General features: G+C 36.0%; 1 protein-coding gene across 1 annotated transcript in view; it reads right to left on the bottom strand.

The window, feature by feature from the left end:
- PAWR (pro-apoptotic WT1 regulator) overlaps positions 1-20,746 on the bottom strand; it is a 119,984-nt gene that overhangs the window by 37,057 nt on the left and 62,181 nt on the right. The window contains exon 3 of the mRNA XM_045844977.1: positions 9,206-9,337. Coding sequence (XP_045700933.1) covers positions 9,206-9,337 — 132 coding nt within the window. The remainder of the gene's footprint in view (positions 1-9,205; positions 9,338-20,746) is intronic.

A 20,746-nucleotide genomic window follows, 5' to 3' on the forward strand; every position in this document is an offset into this window, starting at 1 on the left:
AGCCTGTTATACAACTGATTTAAAATATACTTTTCCTGAAATAATCTCCCTTGCATCAGGATGGTTTATATTACTAAAGGGAGGGGGGAAAGACCTATGTAGAGCTTAGAAAATGTTGGAAACACACAAACTGCTTTGTCTAAGTTTAAACAAAACATCCCGCCATATTCATGTTGAGAATAAGGAAATCCTATAAACGCTGCCTTTACAGGTGCAATGGCTGATCAAAACTAGTCAAGTGTCAACAAATATAAAAGCACATGTGATATAAGATCAGACAAATACAGGCCCAACAGAATGTAGCAAAATAATACTTAAGTTATTAAAGTCAACTAATTATCAACAAAGCCATACCCACTCAGTAAAATCATGGCATAATATGCTAACTGGTTCTTAAGACTAACTTAAAATACCTATACTGGTATACATAATATAGCAAGACAGATTGTAGAAGATGAATACAAAACAAAATATCTGTAATGTATATAACTGATAAAATGAAAAGGAAAACAAGAATTTTATCAAATTAACAAAGATTAAAAAAGGAGAAACTCAGAAGTTCCCCTTCGTTTCCTGAGCAATTGAATCCTACAGCCATTAGGTGAGGCAGAGCAAGGTGGGGAATAAACAGAGATCCAAACCTGGGTAGTGGAATACTGAAACCCCTACGTGAAGGAGAGCTGCTTGGCTTAGAGAATCAGAGTCCAAGGAAATTGGAGAGTATCCATGTAACAAAGGGGTGGTGCAGGGAACTTGCCTGGCCTGAGAAATCAGAGGCTGAGCAAAACGAGGAAGATGTCTACAAGGAAAAGGAAAGGCAGGTTATCAGCCCTGAGGCAAGGTCAGAAAGGGAGTTACATGAAGGGGCATTAAGAACCCCAAGCAGAGTGTAATGGTCATCCATTTAGGAAGGTGGCCCAGAATCAGGTTTTAGGGCCCCAGAAGGGTACCCTCAAAGAGGTAGTCTGGTGGGGAATTCACAGGCCCTGAGGGTCTGGAGAATGCCTCTGCAGAGGGATGACCAGAGGTGATGTGCCAGAGCCCAACCATGATGAAGAGAGTGTCTAGAGTGGCATCCTGGCCTAGAGGTGTCAAAACCCAATCAGGCTGACAAGGAGTCCCTATAAAAGACAATCCAGCATGAGGTCTCAGAGTCCAAGCAAGAACCAAGACCCTAGCAGCCTGTCACAGGAAAGAAGAAAGCTTTGCAGGGAAAGGAGGGAATCCCCAAAGAGGGGTGACCTAACATGAGGAGTCACAAATCAAGCAGGGCAAGGAGAGCATCCTGCAGCCTCACATGGGATGCCTGACCTGAAGAGAATGAGCAAAGTGTTCCAGGGAAAGCCAACATGGGGTGTCAGAACCCACTTGCGGTGAGGAGGGCATAAGTGTGGGGAAGGAGTGGCAATGGGAAAGAGCCTACATACAGGGGAATTGAACAAATAAGAAAACAGTAAGAAAAATAGGAAACAGATTTCTCAATGTCACAAAAGGGAGCTACAAATCCTAGAAAAAACTCTTTTGTATTAGATTAGAATTGGAGGTATTGGTAATAAATTAGTTCCAATATCTATACAGACAGATGGCTGTAGCTAGGTATGTGTGTAGACAGAGTCAGGCATACGTGTGTGTGCATATGTACATATAGTCATACACATATTTTGTACAGACAAGAGCTAGAAATAGTGACATCCTGATAACATGTTACCTACTGCCCATAACTTGGCTTAAAAATATTTTCCAGTGAAAGGAATCAAGCCTCCTTAGAGAAATGGCTGCTTCCAAAGCTGGAGGTAGGAAAGTTAAAGATGAGCCTGTAACATCTTATTATCCTAGAAAACAAACAAGTATTGCAAGAATCAGGGAGATATGACAAAGAATACAAAAGCTTAAAGGGGTTCCCACTGGCCAAATCTGGGATAACTTAAATACCAAAGTAAATAATAACAGTATGATGGTAGGCAAAATAATGACCCTCAAAGATGTCCACATCCTAATCCCTAAAACCTCTCCACATACTAGGTTACAAAGCAAAGGGAAATTAGGGTTGTAATCAACAACCCTAAATAGGGAGATTATCCTGGATTATTTGATGGGCCCAATGTAATCATAAGGGTCATCAAAAGTGGAAGAGAGATTAAAAAAAAATCAGAGGAACCTGTGACTAAGAAGGTCAGAATGACATGATGTTAAAAAGACTCAACTCACAATTGCTGGCCATGGAGAAGGAAGGAAACAATTTGGCAAATACGTGTAGCCACTAAAAGCTGGAAAGGACATTGATTCTCCCCTAGCCTCCAAAAAGAAATTCAGCCCTGATTTTAGCCTCTGTTTCAGTCCCTGATTTTAGCCCAATGAGGCCCATGTAGGACTTCCAACTTACAGAACTGTAAGATGATAAATTTATGTTGTTTAAGACACCTAGCTTGTGGTAATTTGTTATAGCAGCAACAAAAAACTAATACAGATGGTAACAGGGTATAACCCATCACACAAACCAGGTAATGGTGACTTGATAAAAATATAGAGATATTAATATATATATATATTGATAGATCTATAGATATTAATATATATAGATATTAATATATATAATAGATAACTGGATATTAATAGATCTATACTAGATAAATGAAAAGATAATCTGATGAGGATTAAATACCTACATGGTTAAAAAAATACTTATCTTTTTTTTTCCTTTCAATTTTATTTTGTATTGTTTCAGGTGTACAGCTTAGTGGTCAGACGATCATATCCTTTACATGGTATTCCCCCTGATAGTTCTAGTGCCCCAACTGGCACCGTACATAGTTATCACAGTATTACTGACCACATTCCCTATGTTTTTCCTACATCTTCGTTGTCTCTTTTCTAACTACCAATTTGTACTTTTTTAAAAATACCTTCACCTTTTTCACCCAGTCCTCCAACCCCTCTCAACTCTGGCAACCAACAGTTCACTCTCTGTGTCTATGAGTCTGTTTCAATTTTGTTTTACTTTGTTCTTTAGTTAAATCATATGGCATTTCTCTGTTTATTTCACTGAACATCATACCCTGTAGGTCCATCCATGCTGTGGCAAATGGATAAAAAAAAACATCTCACCCTTTTTCATGACCAAGCAATATCCATTTGTACTCATGTGTGTGTACCACCACTTTTTTATCCATTCTTCTATTGATGGGCACTGGGGTTACTTCCATATCTTAACTACTGTAAATAATGCTGCAGTGAACAAAGGGATGCATATATTCTCTCTAATCAGTGTTTTAGGTTGCTTTGGATAAATCCCCAGGAATGTTAGAATAACTAGGTCATAAGGAAGATACTTTTTTTTTTAATCCTAACCAGAAGATATTTTTTCATTGCTTTTAGAGAGAGGAAGGGGGAAAGAGAAACACTGACGGGAAGAGAAACATGGATCATTTGCCTCCCAGACATACCTGAATCAGGGATTGAATGTGCCCCACCAGGGACGGGACTGCAACACAGAGATGTGTCCTGACTGAGAACTGAACCTGCAACCTTTTGGTTACGGGACAACAATCCAACCAAATGAGCCATACCAGCCAGGATAAGGCAGATCCATTTTTAGTTTCACAAAATACGTATTAAGAAGGGGAAGTAGAGCCTAGTAAGTATCACCTTAATCACATGACCAAGGCAATCAGCAGCAGCAGCAATGGGAAAAATTAAATCAAGTGTCACCTGATAGGACAAGCAATTAGAAGAACACAACATTAATTTTGACATTTGTGACAAATATAATCTGAGTCTAATTACAAGTAAACCTTAGATAATCCAAACAGAAGAACATATCACAAAATAACTGACCTGTAATCTTTCAAAGTGTTAAGATTAAGAAAGTTAAGGGAAGACTGTGTAGCTGTTTCACATGTAAAGAAACTAAAGAGATAAGGCAACTAAATGCAACACATGATCTTGAATTAGATCCTTTGTTATAATTTATGACATGATTGGGAAAACTGGCAGAACTTGTATCAGGTCTGAATATTAAATGGTAAGAATGTATCAGTTTTAATTTCCTATTTTTAAGAACTGTGTTGTGGCTATGCAGGAGATCTTGTTTGTAGAAAACACACAGTAAAGTATGGGGGTAACAGGGCAACAGGTTAGCAACTTATTCTCAAAATTCTAGGGGGAAAGTTCTCTGTGTAGTGTTTGCAACTTTTCAGTAAACTTGAGATTGTTTTAGAGAAGGAACATAAAACTCACAAATGCTCTCTCACAAAATGACATTGATTATAGAAAACTGACAAACTTTTTTCATAAGCCATTTAGGTGACATGTATCAGAAATTTTTTAAACCTTATAATGCTTTGTTTTTTGGCTCAGTAAGTTCATCTCTGGAAACCTGGCCAAAGAAAATTATTCAAGCACAAAATGTTTAATCTATATGGATGTTAATTCCAGTATTATTTATAATAGTAAAAAACCTTAAACACTGAGAATTTCCATTAACTGAAAATTTGTGTAAACTATTATTCACATTAAAAAAGAAAACTTGCCCTGCCTGGTATGGTTCAGTAGGTTGAGCACCAGCCTGCAAATCAAAGTGTCACTGGTTTGATTCCCAGTCAAAGGCACATGCCTGGGCTGCAGCTCAGGTCCCCTACAGAGGGTGCACAAGAGGCAACCACACATTCATGTTTCTCTTCCTCTCTTACTCCCTCCCCTCCTCTTTCTCTAAAAATAAATAATAAAATATTTTAAAAATAAATAAAAAAAGAAAATTCTATGCCACTGAAAATAATACAAAAAGAGTTTTTAATATCCTGAAAACAAAGTTCATGCTGCAACACCTACAAAGAACATTCTGGAAATACCAAAATTATAAATGTACATTCCTTTTCACCCAAAAATTTCAGCACTTGAATTTTATTCTACTGACTTACATAACTATATGCAAAATAATATATTTAAAGTTTTTCACTACCATATTGTTTGTAAGAGTAAAAGATTGTATGACCATCAACAGATGTTAGAATATTATGGTGCATTTATAAAAAAGAATGTGGCTCACTGGCAAAAAAGAGTAAAGGCCTTTGTGTACTATTATGGAGGTCACTATACAATATTAAGTGAAAAACAGCAAGATTCAAAATAGTGTGCTTAAAATCAGAAATAGGTACAGAGATACCTTTGGAAGGCTATACAAGAAAAGAAAGCAGTAGTTGCCTCTAGGGAAGATAACCAGGTAGCTACAGTAGAGTTTTTACCATGTACCCTTTTATATTTTTTCCATTTTTCAACTGTGACTGTTACTTTTTTAAATAAATTAAATATAAAGCTTAAAAGTTAATAGTCGTTAAAAATATAGAGTACAGAAAAAGTTTAAAATTTATTAGTTCATAAAAATAGAGTAAAGAAATAGTTGAAACTAATTAATTTCCCCTTTCTTTACATTTTAATTGTTTTTCAAATTTTCCATTGATTATGTATTATTTAATTAAGAAATACATTACTTTAAAAACTGGCATGATTATCTAGAAGAAAACATGATTAAGTATTTGTATAAATCACAGCTAAAACTCTAAGAAAGCTTTCTAAATTATTTTTATTACCACTACTCCACATTATCTGAAAATTATCAAATATAATCTTAAAATACGCTAACCTTTCCAGAAACATAGTGTTATGTTAAATTCATATTCCTATTTTATTCTTCAGGTTTGAGATTTGTTACACTAAATGGTTTGAACTCATAGATAATGCTAAGAAACAGCCTCTCTGTCCTTTTCACACAGCAATATTTTTGCCAGTATATCCTCTAAGGCAAGGGAAATAAAGGAAAGACTAAAATGGGACTATACCAAATTTAAAAGCTCCTGCAAAGCTAAAGAAAACATCATCAAAATGAAAAGGGAACCAACTGTATGGGAAAATATATTTGCTAATGGTACCTCTGATAAGAGTTTGATCTCCAAAATATATAAAGAACTCACACCATGCCACACCAGGAAAACAAACAATCCAATTAAAAAATGGGCAAAGGACCTGTACAGACAGTTCTCAATGAGGGCATACAGAGGGTCCAGAGACATATGAAAAATGCTCAACATCACTAGCCATTAGAGAGATGCAAATTAAAACCACAATGAGATACTACCTTACACTGGTTAGAATGGCCATCATAAACAAATCAACAAACAACAAGTATTGGAGAGGATGTGGAGAAAAGGGAACCCTAATAACACTGTTGGTGGAAATGCAGTTTGGAGCAGCCACTATGGAAAACAGTATGGAATTTCCTCAAAAAAATAAAAATGGAACTGCCTTTTAATCCAGCAATTCCACTGCTGGGATTGTGCCCTAAGAGCCTTGAAACACCAATACAAAAGAACCTATGCACCCCTATGTTCATAGCAGCACAATTTACAATAGCAAGTGCTAGAAGCAACCTAAGTGCCCATCAGTAAATGAGTCAATCAAAAACCTGTGGTACATTTACACAACAGAATTGTATGCAGCAGAAAGAAAGAAGGAGCTCCTATATTTCGAGACTGCATGGATGGAACTGGAGAGCATTCTGCTAAGTGAAATGAGCCAGGTGGTGAAAAACAAATACCATATGATCTCATCTGTAAGTGGAACCTAATGAACAAAACAAACAAATGAGACAAGAAACAGACTGACAGTAACCAGAGGGGAGGGAGTTGGGGATAAGGGGGAAAGAAGGGGAAGGGTCTAATCAACAAACAGGCATGAATGACTCATGGACATGGATAACAGTGTGGGGACTAACTGTGGAGGGTTGGCGGGGGGCAGAAGAGAGCAACAGGAAAATTGGGACAACTGTAATAGAACAATAATTTTTTTAAAAGCCTTAAATCAACCAATGATGCTAAAATTTTCTGGTTTTTGTTTTTTGAAGTTAGAGTTGCAAATAACTATCTATCCTACATAAGTAGTAGAATATGTAAGTTTAGGCAGTAACTCAGAGAGAGGTCAACTACATAGACAGAGGAGTACCTATTCCCACTCCTCTTGAATGTGGCAATCTGACACCCATGCAAGACAGCTCCATTTTCATACTAGGCACAGAGCTTGGCAAAACGCACACTTGGAACCAAGGTAAAAAAATGAGTCATATCCTAACTGCTAATGAAGCAAAGCAAAATGAAACAAATAGAGTGGGCCTGGAAAGAAATTAGAAAAATTACAGGAGAAAAGATAAACTGTTTGAGGCAGAAAGCTCCTCAGAAAGCTTCAATCAGCTGAGACTGTTCCATATCTGGGTACTTATTTGGGAATAACTATGTGTTCTAACACAAGTCACCCCAGCTTTGACTGGGAAAGGGCTTTTTATCATAGAAAGAAATCAACTCTATTTCTAAAAGTCGCTGCCTGGAGTTACTGAGTATGTTAGAATAAGTGGCATGATCAAGAATTAAAACCAGGTTTTAAGATGCTATCTATATTGTCTCTATCCCCAATAAATTAAGCTTATATCTTCATCACCGGGAATAGGCCCAGTTTTTTTTTCTTATTTTTCTTTGCAGATTAGGATTTTCATCCTCATGTTTAATGTATTTTGTCATCAGTGCTCCATTCCAAAAAAGGGGGAGAGTGGGAGTAAAGGTCTTTGAGAAAAAGAAAAAATAATCAAGAGAAATTAAGCACTGTTCATGTATTTTCCATATATGCACCAGGGCTCATGGAAAAAATGCCTTTTTTGTTCTTTTACACCCTTTTTTCAATTGAATCCATTGGGATTCTATTGGGTAATAAAATGATATAGATTTCAAGTGCATAATTCTATAACACATCATCTGTGTATTGCATTGTGTGTTCACCATCCAAAGTTATCTCTTTCCTTCATTATTTATCCCCTCTTTACCCTCCCTCTTCTACCTCCCCCACACCCTTTTGGCAATCACCGTACTATTGTCTGTGTCTCAGTTTCTTTGTTTGTTTTTTTTTCCTTAAGCCCTTCAGTTTCCACCCATCTAACCATCTCCCCTCCCCTCTGACAGTTGCCAGTTTGTTTTCTGTATCTTTGAGTCTGTTTCTATTTTGTTTGTCAATTTATTTTGTTCATTAGATTCACATATAAGTGAGATCATATGGTACTTGTCTTTCTCTGACTGGCTTATTTCACTTAGAATAATAATCTCCAGGTGGAATAGGTCTAGATTTAATTTCATTTTTGTTAGACAAAGATACAAAGATATTTTACATTATGAATAGTTACACAGATGCTGAAATACTGCTTGTTAGCTCACACCACGTGTTTGTAATAGGTACTACATGTCCCAGTAGTGGCAATTTGGGTACAGAGAAACAGACCTGTATCATTCTACAATTCTTCACATTAACAAATCTGACCCAAAGAGCAGAGGAGAAAAGTTTTGGATCCGAATTCCAAACCACTTCAAAATATTTTGCCTCTCTCTCTGCTAAATGCCTGTTTATAATTACCTTGCAAAGTAACAGACATGTTATATTTCATTTTTTTATCAGTAAAATAGAGAATTTGTGTCAGAAACTCCTTTTAAAGTGGTATCTTAATAAAATTTAAAAAGTCAAAACTGGACCTCTGAAAAGACAACACAGTAACTTAAGATCTCAAAATGTCATCAAATTAATTTAAGATTAGATTATGTCAAGATCATTCACAAATTAGTTTATATTAAATTATTTTGCAAAGTGACTTACTTTATACTGAAGCATCCCAATACAATCAACTCCCCATTTTCTGTGCCTTAATTAAAAATAACAGCTAATTTAAAACTGAGTTGAATGTTACGATTATGCAGAAATATAGATGTTTCTAGCAATTCATGATTTTGTTATCTTTAAACATTTGACTTATAGAAATTTGCTGTTCAAGTCTTTATTTGCTATGCAATTTTAAAACAAATATGGAACTAAAAAAGGACTGCACACTCAAACTTACTAATTCTTACTTTTAGATAACTGCCATTCTTGGTTGTTTTTACCACTGATAGTATTTATACCTGCTTATTAGTCAGTCAATCAGCAAATATTCATTGATTATGAAATAAAGACCAAAGACTGCTTAAGTCAAAAGTATTTGAATATTTGTATATAAAGAAAATCAGATAAATCCACTGAAAATATTTCAGTGGAACTGATGCAACCAAAATGAAACTAGAAATAACAGTAACTTACAAATTATTGTTAAACTACATAGTGACATCCTATTACTTTAAATACTCACTTGCAGCAGATAGGAACTGCCTGGATCTAACAAGTTGACAGCTTCATTCTGCATCGTATTCTGTTGTGTAACTGCATCTTCTCGTTTTCTCTCTTTCTGACCCGCTTCATCATCTTCATATTCATCCAAGCACTGAAAGAGAAAGACAGTTTCCATTTTATTTTACATAGTATTAACAGAACACTTTGGTGATATGTGAAGATACACTTGATAGTAATAAAAGAAATATTTGTGCACTCAGAAACTGATTTACATAATAAAGGTGTTCCTTTCAGCAAGATATATATTTAATGCCTGTAAATTAAATTACTTTCTTAAAACCCAAACCTCCACATTCACACCCCTGCCAACATCTTTTTTCAAGGTTTGCTTAAAGGTAGGATTCACTCATCCATTCAACAAGTAAACAAACTGTGGCTACCTTAAACAAGGCATTTTACAGAGGGTAACAAAATATACACCATGGATATAGAATTTAGAGTATATAGGAAAGATAAGACATACATATAAAACTTAATGAGAAAGGCCATTTCTAGCTTATTAGTACTGGTGAGTACATACAAGAAGAGTTTTGTTTTGTTTTTTAAACCTACAGAGTAAATATTCTACAAAGAATCTGTGAAAGAGCTTATAATTTAAAGGTAGGGTGTAATTGGGAGCTGCAAACATATTGTAGAAAAAGAGAATTTCACATGGTAGGAAGAACACATGGAAAAACTTACAGGACAGAGTGTTGCTAAAAAATTGAATCAACATATCTATCTCCAGACTTTTTACATGTTAAAAAAAACAGCAACCCATAATCAGAAACAAACTCTATTCATTAAAGTGGGTTATCTGTTCCTACAACTGAACACACACTAACCAATGCACTGCCCTAAAAGGTTCTGTCAGAAACAAAAAATAAATAACAGCCCTGCAGGCACTCTGCAAACACTAAGACATTGACCAAAGTACAGAACAGCAGGAAAAATAAGAGATCTTACAAATTATCCAAAGAGAAAAAAAGACTGAGGCCAATGTGCAAACCAAGAATAATCACTGGCATGTCTGGAATAGGAGGAACTTAGTACATAAGCAGCACCTTCAAAGACACAAGATCCACAATGGGGGATATGGAAGTTAAGATGGAGTTGCAAATTAGGATGATGTGGAGACAAAACTGTGGAAGAGACTGGAAGAGGTGAATTAAAGAAACAAGCAGGCTGAGATTCCAGAGATTGTTCAGGGTCCTCTCCTGTAATGAAACTGTGCGACTGGTGTCACCTGGCCCTAGTCATGCAACCCTGTGGGCACTGGGGCTTGGATAACTGGTACAAGGAAAATGTTGATACTGAGGCTTCTGCAATCGCTATGAGTGATAACCTGTCCTTGACTCTGACCCAGCGGACTAGTGTCTTCTACCAGGACCCATAAACTATGGTAGGCTCACATATAAGCCTGCAAGCAGGATAAGATATCAGAGCTGCCACAGTTCTTGACAAAGGTGAAGGCTGGAAAGGTACATGCTGTGATCACAAAGAAAAATAAATAATATAAATAGCCCGAGAAGTCTGAACCTTTCACTATATAACATGGAAGGTGCAATAATTCCCTGGAATATAAGTAAAACATGATCAAAATGATTTTGAAAAAAGAACTTGTATACAGCAATTCACAGTACAGATGAACAGAGACGAGATCAAAAGTGGAGAAGCTAGTCAAACAGCGTATTCCTCAGGGGAAAACAGAATCAGAACAAGAAACTTAGTAAAAACTATTGACAGTTTAAAAAAATTAGTCCTGATTAGAAAAAGAAACTCTCTTATTATGACTTTTAAAAAACGTTCTCAAGCCAACAGAGGATCATGTTTAACGGTAAAATAATGACAAAATTTAAAAGCAAAACAGAGTTAAGGCATTAATGTCCACTATCACCACAGTTGTTAACGTCAATCTGGAAGGACTATCTGATACAACTAGGTAAGAAAAATAAGAGATTTCAGCATCAGGAAAAGGCAAAACTCCATCACTTCAGATGACACAATTCTGTTAAGAATATAACCTAAAAATATTTTAGAATTATTAGGTTTCTTGAGATGGTTTTTTAATAAGTAAACAAAAATAGCTCCAAAAGTAAAATCAATAGCCAATAAGATTATGTAATTTTAAAAGTAACCATAAAAAAACTAAAATACTCTATAAAACTTTACTGAGGTATATAAATTAAAAACTTCTTAAATTGAGAAAAACTTAATATTGTGAAGGTGTCAAAAATCTGTAAACCAATGTATAAACTGAATTAAAATATCACTCAAAATACTAAGGGAATTTATTTGGAAAGTAGGATGATTCATCTGAATGCACAAATACCTAAGACATTCAGAAGAATTACTTTGAGAAAAATAGTTATTACAGAACATTAAAATGTATAAAACCACCAACGAAAACTATTACAGGGGTCCTAGAACAGCAAGGGAAATTAAGTAAAGAAATTCTTCAGTATACAGTACTAAAATAAAAATCAACTATTTAACATACCATGGGGGCTGAGAACCAAGAGAACAGACCTATAAAGAATAAAGAGTGGCCTCATCTTCTAGTCTTCTACTCTACGAAAGCAATCACCCCTCTTTCTCCAGTACCTGGATTGCAAAACTCCCTGACTGGAGGATCCAATGTCAGTAGCATAATGCTCAAATTCTGAAATCATAGAATAGTACAGATAAAAAGTAAAAGTTGAGGCTAGTAGCCTCACTTTTCATGAACTTCCTGAGCACTGGGGTGTTGTTTATCTTTGTTTTCATTTCTGAGATCCAGCCCTTCAACACTAACCTTTCCTCCCCTCACTCTCGATAAATGTAAATTCCCTTACTAGCGCCTTAAAAGACAGAAGCTGCTCACTAAATGTTTGATAAATGAGTGAATGAGTTACCAAGATGAGATAAATCAGGGAGATGGACTGTGGTACCCTAGGTTAAAATTCTGAATGTTCTTTTCCATGACATTGCCCACTGACCTGGGAACCTATTCAACATACATACCATCTCTGTGGAGAGTGCATCTCACATTCCAGGCCACTTTCAGAATAGGGATTACCTGATGACTCACAACTTCCCTCCAAAGTTCTTCTAGCAGCCAGCAGAGTTCTTTTAGTAACAAGGATCCTAAAATTCTTCAGGCTATCTTATATATAATTGGAATAAATATACCTAAATAACTTAGTAGAAATGGTGAGAAATTTAAAAAAAAAAAGAAATGAAAGTAAAAAAGAAGGGAGTTAATGGACAAAGGTGAACAAAGACATTTTCTACTTCAGTTCCTTGCAAAGATTAATAATTCTCTAAGCACAAGGCTGACCGGTATCCTTAGGGGAGAGAGAGTTCTTTTTAAATAAGTACTAGCTGCCCTGACGAGTGTGGTCCACTTGAGTGGGTGTCTTCTTGCGAAGCAAAGGGTTGTCACTGCTCAGGGCACATGCCTGGGTTGTGGGTTCTGCTCCTGGTAAGACCACAAGCAAGAGTCAACTGATCTCGATGTTTCTCTCTCACACTGATGTTTCACTCCCTTTCTTTCTCCCACCCTCTAAAAATAAATATATGTTAAATAAGAACTAGAAAAAAGAGAACCAAAGAGAAACCTAAACATTTTTTAAGTTTCTTTCTATAAATTATAAGCCTTTTATATCTAAAGGGAATAAATGAAAAGATAGTGATTTTATGTTATACTTCTATGAAGTATGTGGGACTGAATTCCCTATCTCTCTTCCCAGCTCTCATTTCTAAATGAAAACGTGAAAGTTATTCTCTCCTCTTACATGGATTAGGGAGAAAACTGCATGAGAACTGGGTTAACACGTATCTGAAACAGATATAGTCAGATTTTCTAAATTAGTATTTCTAAACATAGATAAAAATAAGCACTACTACTTTCATCAAGCTCTGCTCTTCCCAAAATTGCAATTTAGAGTGCTAATATTTTAACAAATAAAACCTCTGAACAACAACAAAAAGAATGTATGATTTTCATTGCTAATAACTAATGTTGAAAAAAGAGAAGTTATAACATGTTCTAAAAATATTATTCAAATTACTGATACAGGTCTGACAAACTCACCAAATAAATAGGAGAGTAGGATATCTTTGAAGTCCTATTAGCCAGGACTCAAAAAACTGTAATTCATAGGAACAGGATAAAAAAATTAGAAATAGAGACTTCAGCCCAAGATGGAGGCATAGGTAGACACACTGTGCCTCCTCACACAAACAAAATAAGGACAACAACAATTTAGAAACAAAAAACAACCAGTACCGACAGAAAATTGAACTGTATGGAAGTCCGACAACCAAGGAGTTAAAGTAGACACATTCATCCAGACCAGTAGGAGGGGTGGAGACAGGCAGCGGGGTAGAAAAGGGTCATGGCAAAGCAGTGGCTGGAGGAGGCCTACAAACCATGCACCCAGGAATCACCACCAGAAGGGCCCAATTTGCTTGTGGGAAGTGGGGGAAGTGGCAGAGAGCGGAGTAAACGCCATTGTTCCCTCTCAGACCCCTCCCCCACAGTGTCACAACACAGCTACTGGGTTGCGCCACCCTGGTGAACACCTAAGGCTCTGTCCCTCACTACAAAACAGGCACATCAATAGACAAAAAAAATGGCCCAAATTAAGGAACAGATCAAAGCCCCAGAACAAATACAACTGAGCAACAAAGAGACAGCCAACCTATCAGATGCACAGTTCAAAACACTGGTGATTAGGATGCTCACAGAATTGGTTGAATTTGGTCACAAATTAGATGAAAAAATGAAGGCTACATTAAGTGAAAAAAGAAAATGTACAGGGAACCAATAGTGATGGGAAGGAAACTGGGACTCAAATCAGTGGAATGGACCAGAGGGAAGAAAGAAACATCCATTCAGAAAAGAATGAAGAAACAAGAATTCAAAAAAATGAGGAGAGAGCCCTGGCTGGCGTAGCTCAGTGGATTTAGCGCGGGCTGGGAACCAAAGTGTCCCAGGTTCGATTCCCAGCCAGGGTACATGCCTGGGTTGCAGGCCATAACCCCAGCAACCGCACATTGATGTTTCTCTCTCCCTCTCTATCTCCCTCCCTTCCCTCTCTAAAAATAAATAAATAAAATCTTAAAAAAAATTTTAAAAATGAGGAGAGGCTTAGGAATCTCCAGGACATCTTTAAACATTCCAACGTCTGAATTATAGTGGTACCAGAAGGGGAAGAGGAAAAGCAACAAGTGGAAAACTTACTAGAACAAATAATAAAGGCAAACTTCCCCATTCTGGCAAAGGAAACAGACTTCCAGGAAGTCCAGGAAGCTCAGGGAGTCCCAAAGAAGTTGGACTCAAGGAGGAACACACCAAGGCACATCATAATTACATTACCCAAGATTAAAATGAAGGAGAGAATCCTAGAAGCAGCAAGAAGAGATAAAGAAACAGTAACCTACAAAGGAGTTCCCATCACACTGTCAGCTGATTTCTCAAAAGAGACCTCACAGGCAAGAAGGGGCTAGAAAGAAGTATTCCAAGTGATGTAAGGCAAGGACCTACATCCAAGATTCTTCTATCTAGCAAAGCTTTCATAAGAATGGAAGGGCAGATAAAGTGCTTCCCAGATAAGGTCAAGTTAAAGGAGTTCATCATCACCAAGCCCTTATTTTATGAAATGTTAAAGAGACTTATTTAAGAAAAAGAAGATAAAAAACATGTACAGTAAAATTACCACAAACTCACAATTATTAACAACCACACCTAAAACAAAAAACAAAAACAAACCAAGCAAACAACTAGAACAGGAACAGAACCACAGAAATGGAGATCACATGGAGGGTTAGCAACAGGGGAGTGGGAGGAGGAGAGAGGTGGAAAAGGGTACAGAGAATAAGTAGCATGGATGGTAGGTAGAAAATAGACAGGGGAGGGTAAGAATAGCATGGGAAATGTAGAAGAACTTGTAAGTATGACACATGGACATGATCTCAAGGGGGGGAATGTGGGTGGGAGGGGGGTGCAGGGTGAAGAAGAGTAAAGGGGAAAAATGGGACAACTGGAATAGCATAATCAATAAAATATATGAAAAAAATTAGAAATAGATTCAAATAATTAGACAAACTGAGTTTACAGTAAAAGTGGAAACTCACACCAGGGAAAAAGATGGACTTTTTAATATGTAATTTGGGGAGAACTGAATAGCTGTATTAAAAGTGACACTGAATTTATTCCACATACCATATATACCAGGATAAATTTCAGTGTGTCATTAAAAATAAGCAAAAATTTGAAGACAATCCATTGAAGAAAATTCAGGGATGGCCAAATAACACAAGAAGAGGCTCAATATCATTAATTAGGGAAATACATATTAAAATCATAATGAGCTATCAATACACACACACTGGAATACCAAGTAACAGTGAGGATTTGACAGGACTGAGTATCTCCTATATTGCTGTTGGGAACTAAAAACGGTACAACCATGTAGGAAAAACAGTTTGGCTGCCCTGGTGGTGTGACTCAGTGGATTGAGCACAGGCTTGCGAACCAAAAGGTCACCCGTTCAATACCCTGCCGTGGCACGTGCCTGGGTTGTGGGCCAGGTCCCCAGTTGGAGGTGTGTGGGAGGCAACTGATCAATGTTTCTCACACATCAATGCTTTTCTTCATCTTTCTCCCTCCCTTTTCTCTCTAAAAATAAAAATAAATAACATATTTGAGGGGGAAAAAAGTTTGGCAGTTTCTTACCATATGACCCAGCAATTCTACTCCTACTTATTAACAAGAGAAATGAAAACATGTACACAGAAAACTTGTTTAAAAAAATCTGCTTTTTCCATAATAGCCCCAACCTAGAAATAGTCCAAATGTCCATCAGCTGGTGAACAGATTAACAAACCCTAGTATGTACAGCCATGTAGTGAAATACTACTCAGAAACAAAATAATCTCAAAAGTGTTATGCTATAAGAAAACACCAGAAAATGAAGACTATCTACAGTCTGAGTCCACTTACATAAAATTCTAAAGGAAGTGAAATCATAGTGACAGAAAGCAGATCAGTGGTTCTTAGGAGCTCGGTGTGAGGTGGGTTGCCTGGAAAGGGGAAGAAGGAGTGATGGAAATGTTCTATATCCCAATTCTCATGGTGGCTTCCCCAGTTGTGCACATTTGTCAAATTCATCATATTACACTCTAAAAAAAAAAAAAAGGTAGCTAAGCAGTCGAACTACAAAACTCTAAATTCAATTTTCCAAATGCCTGGTATAACCTATTCAGTCATGAAACCCATTTAGCAAACTGAAATTTTTTTCAACCAGAATTTACATTCAATACCATTCCACATTAGTTTCAGATATACAGTTAATTGTTCAGAAAACCATGCACTCTGCAGAGTAGTCCCCCAACTGCCCCAAGCACCAACCTGGCCCCATACCTTGTTATCTTAACATTATTGACCAGATTCCCATATTGCAATCCCCATCTCTGTGGCTATTCTGCAACTACGAATTTGTGCTGCTTAATCCCTTTACCTTTTTCACCAAGCCCTTCCACCCCTCTCCCCTGACAGTTGTCAGTCTGTTACCTGTCCACTTCTACTTTTATTTTGTTTATTAGATTCCACCTCGAAGTAAAATCATATGGCATTTGTCTTTCTCTGGCTGCCTTATTTCACTTAGCATGCCCTGTAGGTCCAGCCATGCTGTTGCAAAAGATTTCCTTCAGTTTTACAGCTGAGTAGCATTCCATTGTGTAAATGTACTACAGCTTTCTTATCCCCTCTTGTGGTGATTGGGACGTAGATGGCTTCCAAATCTTGGCTATTGTAAATAACACTGCAATGAATATAGGGGTGCATACCATATTGTTTTGGACCATAAGACACTCCTAGGTTTTAGAGGAAGAAAACAGGAAAAAAAATTTGAAGCAAAAAATGTGGTAAAATATTTAATAACATAAATAACATAATATTTCACAAATGTAAATGTAAACAGAATTCAACAGCAGCATTAACAACCATTATTCCTCCCAAATTTGGGGGTGGGGGAAATGCATCTTATAGTCTGAAAAATATAGTATATTCTTTTGAATTAGTGTTTCAGGTTTTTTCTGATATATTCCCAGAAGTGTAATTGCTGAATCATAAGGCAACTACCCTGTAAATCCAAGGAATATAATAATTTGGTTGTTAGTAATTATATATTTTTAAAAAATACTCAACATTTTGTAGGATGTCACTAATAGTAAAATTATTCATGGTATTTGAGTACTCTTTTATCAGTCCAAAAAAAAAGTTTGAAATCCACTATGTTTTTATAGCTATAAGACATTGCTTCAGTCAACAGACTGCACATCACCATAGCAATATTACCACAGTGTAACATACTTTTACTACAAAACATGGCCTCTACAGTCCATATTCAATAAATGTTTGCTGAAGTAAATACTAGAGGGCATGCAATGGAGAGACTAGACTACAAAGGACACTGAGGCTAAGAAGAAGTTGGGACTTGAAGTCTTTTAAAAACAAAGAAAACAGCTAATTGTTTAATTTCTTGAACAAATGAGAGATACAATATACTGCTTTTGAAAGGCTAGGCTTTAGGGTGGTAAGTATGTAAAATATGCAAATAAACTTGATTTGGAAATCATAAGGTATTAGTTTCCTACCACTAAAATTTCTATTACAACTCAGGTCTTTACTATATCAAAAATTTAACAAGTTTACAAATGATAAACTTATTAATAACTGTAATAAATAAAAAAGATCCATTCAATGATTGTTTTTCCCTGTCAATTTTATAAAGAATTCCTCAAAACTCAGTTCAGTAAAAGCAATCAACAGGCCATCTGCCTACTTTCAACACAATTTGTATTAACATATTTTTTAATGCTTCCAATGTATAAGTGTATGTTATTAGAATTCATTACACAAATTCTTGAACAGTAGGGGTATATTCAATAAAAATAGATAATAATGACAACTATTATTTATCTAAAATGATAAATAATACTGAACTAAAACAAGAAAATACAATTTAAAACCCTCTCTAGGTTTCATATCCCAGGGTTCTGAGCAACCCAGCTCCTCATCACCAATGCAAAATGTTATCATTATTATACATCTTTATGTATGGCTATGTTCTTAGCTTCCTGTTCCACTCATCTATATTAATAGCCAAGTCACATTATTTTTATCATTATAAATAGTGTATCTAGTAATATCTACAGTTCCCTTCATTATTATTCTTTTGGTAAAATAATTATGTCAAAACTTTAAATTAATGTGTAAATTATTTAAAAACTACTGACACTTATTAGTTGTATGACCTTGCAAAATGGGCCAAAAGCAGTAACCACATAACTGAGTTGTTGCTATAAAGTGAGCAGTGAGTTACTTAGAACTACAGAAATAAAAGCTGACAAGGACTGTGGCTGGACAACAAACAGGTGGAATCTGACTGGACTGGGGGAAGCCAAAAGCAGCAGAAAGGTAGCAGCAGGTACAGGATAATTCCTAGTTTTCTAGCTCATGGTGTATTTCACATACACAGACAATTTAAAAAGAGTACAGTCCTGGCTGGTGTGGCTCAGTGAATTAAGCACCTGCCTGTGAACCAAAGTGTCCCCAGTTCAATCCTCAGGCAGGGCACATGCCTGGGTTGAGGGCCAGGTCCCGGGTTGGAGGGTATGCGAGAGGCAACCAATTGATGTTTTTCTCCTCTTTCTTCCCCCCTTTCCCTCTAAATAACAAATAAATAAAATCTAAAAAAAAAAAATTAAGAAGAGGGGAAATGATGAGGAATCTGGTGTTAAGCATTTGAAATATTTGTAAGATATACTAGAGGAAAGAAGGAACCAAGATAGAGATCAAAGGCTAAATCTCTTTTCCTAACACTGTAGGAGGGCTCTTAAGATGGATCTAAATGCAGGTAAGTTAGATAAAGGGTGGGGCACAAGTCGATTTACAGTTGTTCATATGGAAAATAATACAATAATTAATAAATACAAGAATAAACTGCGAAAGAATAAACTTTCCCATACTCATTGTAAACCTACTTTTGCCCTACCTTGCACAGGCAAACAGAAATTGAGAGAATTCTGCGGGTTCTGTAGTTTCTCTGAGAAATAACTGTTCTCTTCTGCTAACAGTCATGGGTAGAAATTTAGGATGAGGTCATGAGGGTGAGGCAGATTAAAAATTTAAAGTACATACTGTAGGAAATATGAAAGTTAGTGAAATATAAAGGATTTCCAGACAAGTGCTAAGTGACAAGGTCTTGGTAAGAATGAAGACCTGAAGACTTTAAAATAACACCAACCTGCATTATCAGCTGCTACTAATTTAAAGCTCATTATTGCTGAATACAATTCTACTACACAAAATAATTCATTAATATTTTCAGCAAACTGTCTAATTATTTTTGGAATGATTGTGGAGAGAGGTCTTCCCATATCCTTTAATTGTTCAAACAGGTAACTGAGAAGCAAGTCTTGACCAGCAGGATATTAATTGCACAATTATTTCTGAACATAATAATTTTGCTAATGTTATTTTCCATCTGGATTCTTCTGAAGTTACTAAACTTAATAAAGAAAACTCCAGGATCATACCACTTTTACACGAAAACTCTTTCCACAGAATATACTCTGTTATGTACAACCCAGCTTTCAACTAATTAGACTTGTTTTTATGCTTAGCAATTGGGAGTAGAAGGCCTGGTATTTACAACATAAAAATTCCTCTAGATGAGTCACACAAATTATATGTGGGAAACAAACTAAGCACTGGTATACAGGAAGAGGCTATCTTCAGAAAGAACTACCAGAAAGGACAAATAAATAAACTATATTCTATCTTCAATGCATCAATGGATGGCTCTTGAGCATAAATACTGAGGTTAGAATTATACTCCTAGAGAAGCAATAATATAAATGATCAATGAAAACAACACCAAATATCTGTATTTAATAGCTTTCAATTATTATCATATTTAAACAACCCAGTATTTATAGCCTTTCTAATGATACAATCTAATCCCATGATAGTTATTCTTCAAATTCCTAAATGTCTGGGCAATATATTTAACCACTCTACACTTCAGTTTTTCTCTTTTGTATAATGGGGATAAGAACAATAGTTATGCCCCATAAAATTCTAATAGTTAAGTTAGAAAGCACTTAGTAAATGCTTGTAACTCCTATCAAAGAATATCCAGACATACATATAAATATACTATTAGTTTTTACCAGACTCTATGCACTAGCTGTTATTCTAATACTTTGTTTGGATTACTTCATTTAATCTTCACACATAGGCACTACTATAGATTATTCAGTCAATTTTATTTCAACTGCAATCACCTTCTTACTTCTCTATGCTAATCCAAACACAAGTATCCAATTCTTTCACACAGTGGCCTCTTAGTATTTACTGAATATTTACTGAGTGAAACTTTGATTATTTCAAAGGTAAAAATTAATTATAAACCCTCAATTCCTTAATTTCTAACTCATTTTAGCTTTTATGTAATATGCAGCATTGTTT

Source organism: Phyllostomus hastatus, unplaced genomic scaffold (assembly GCF_019186645.2).
Source record: "Phyllostomus hastatus isolate PE091 unplaced genomic scaffold, TTU_PhHast_1.1 phas_contig_432, whole genome shotgun sequence".
Lineage (NCBI taxonomy): Eukaryota > Metazoa > Chordata > Mammalia > Chiroptera > Phyllostomidae > Phyllostomus > Phyllostomus hastatus.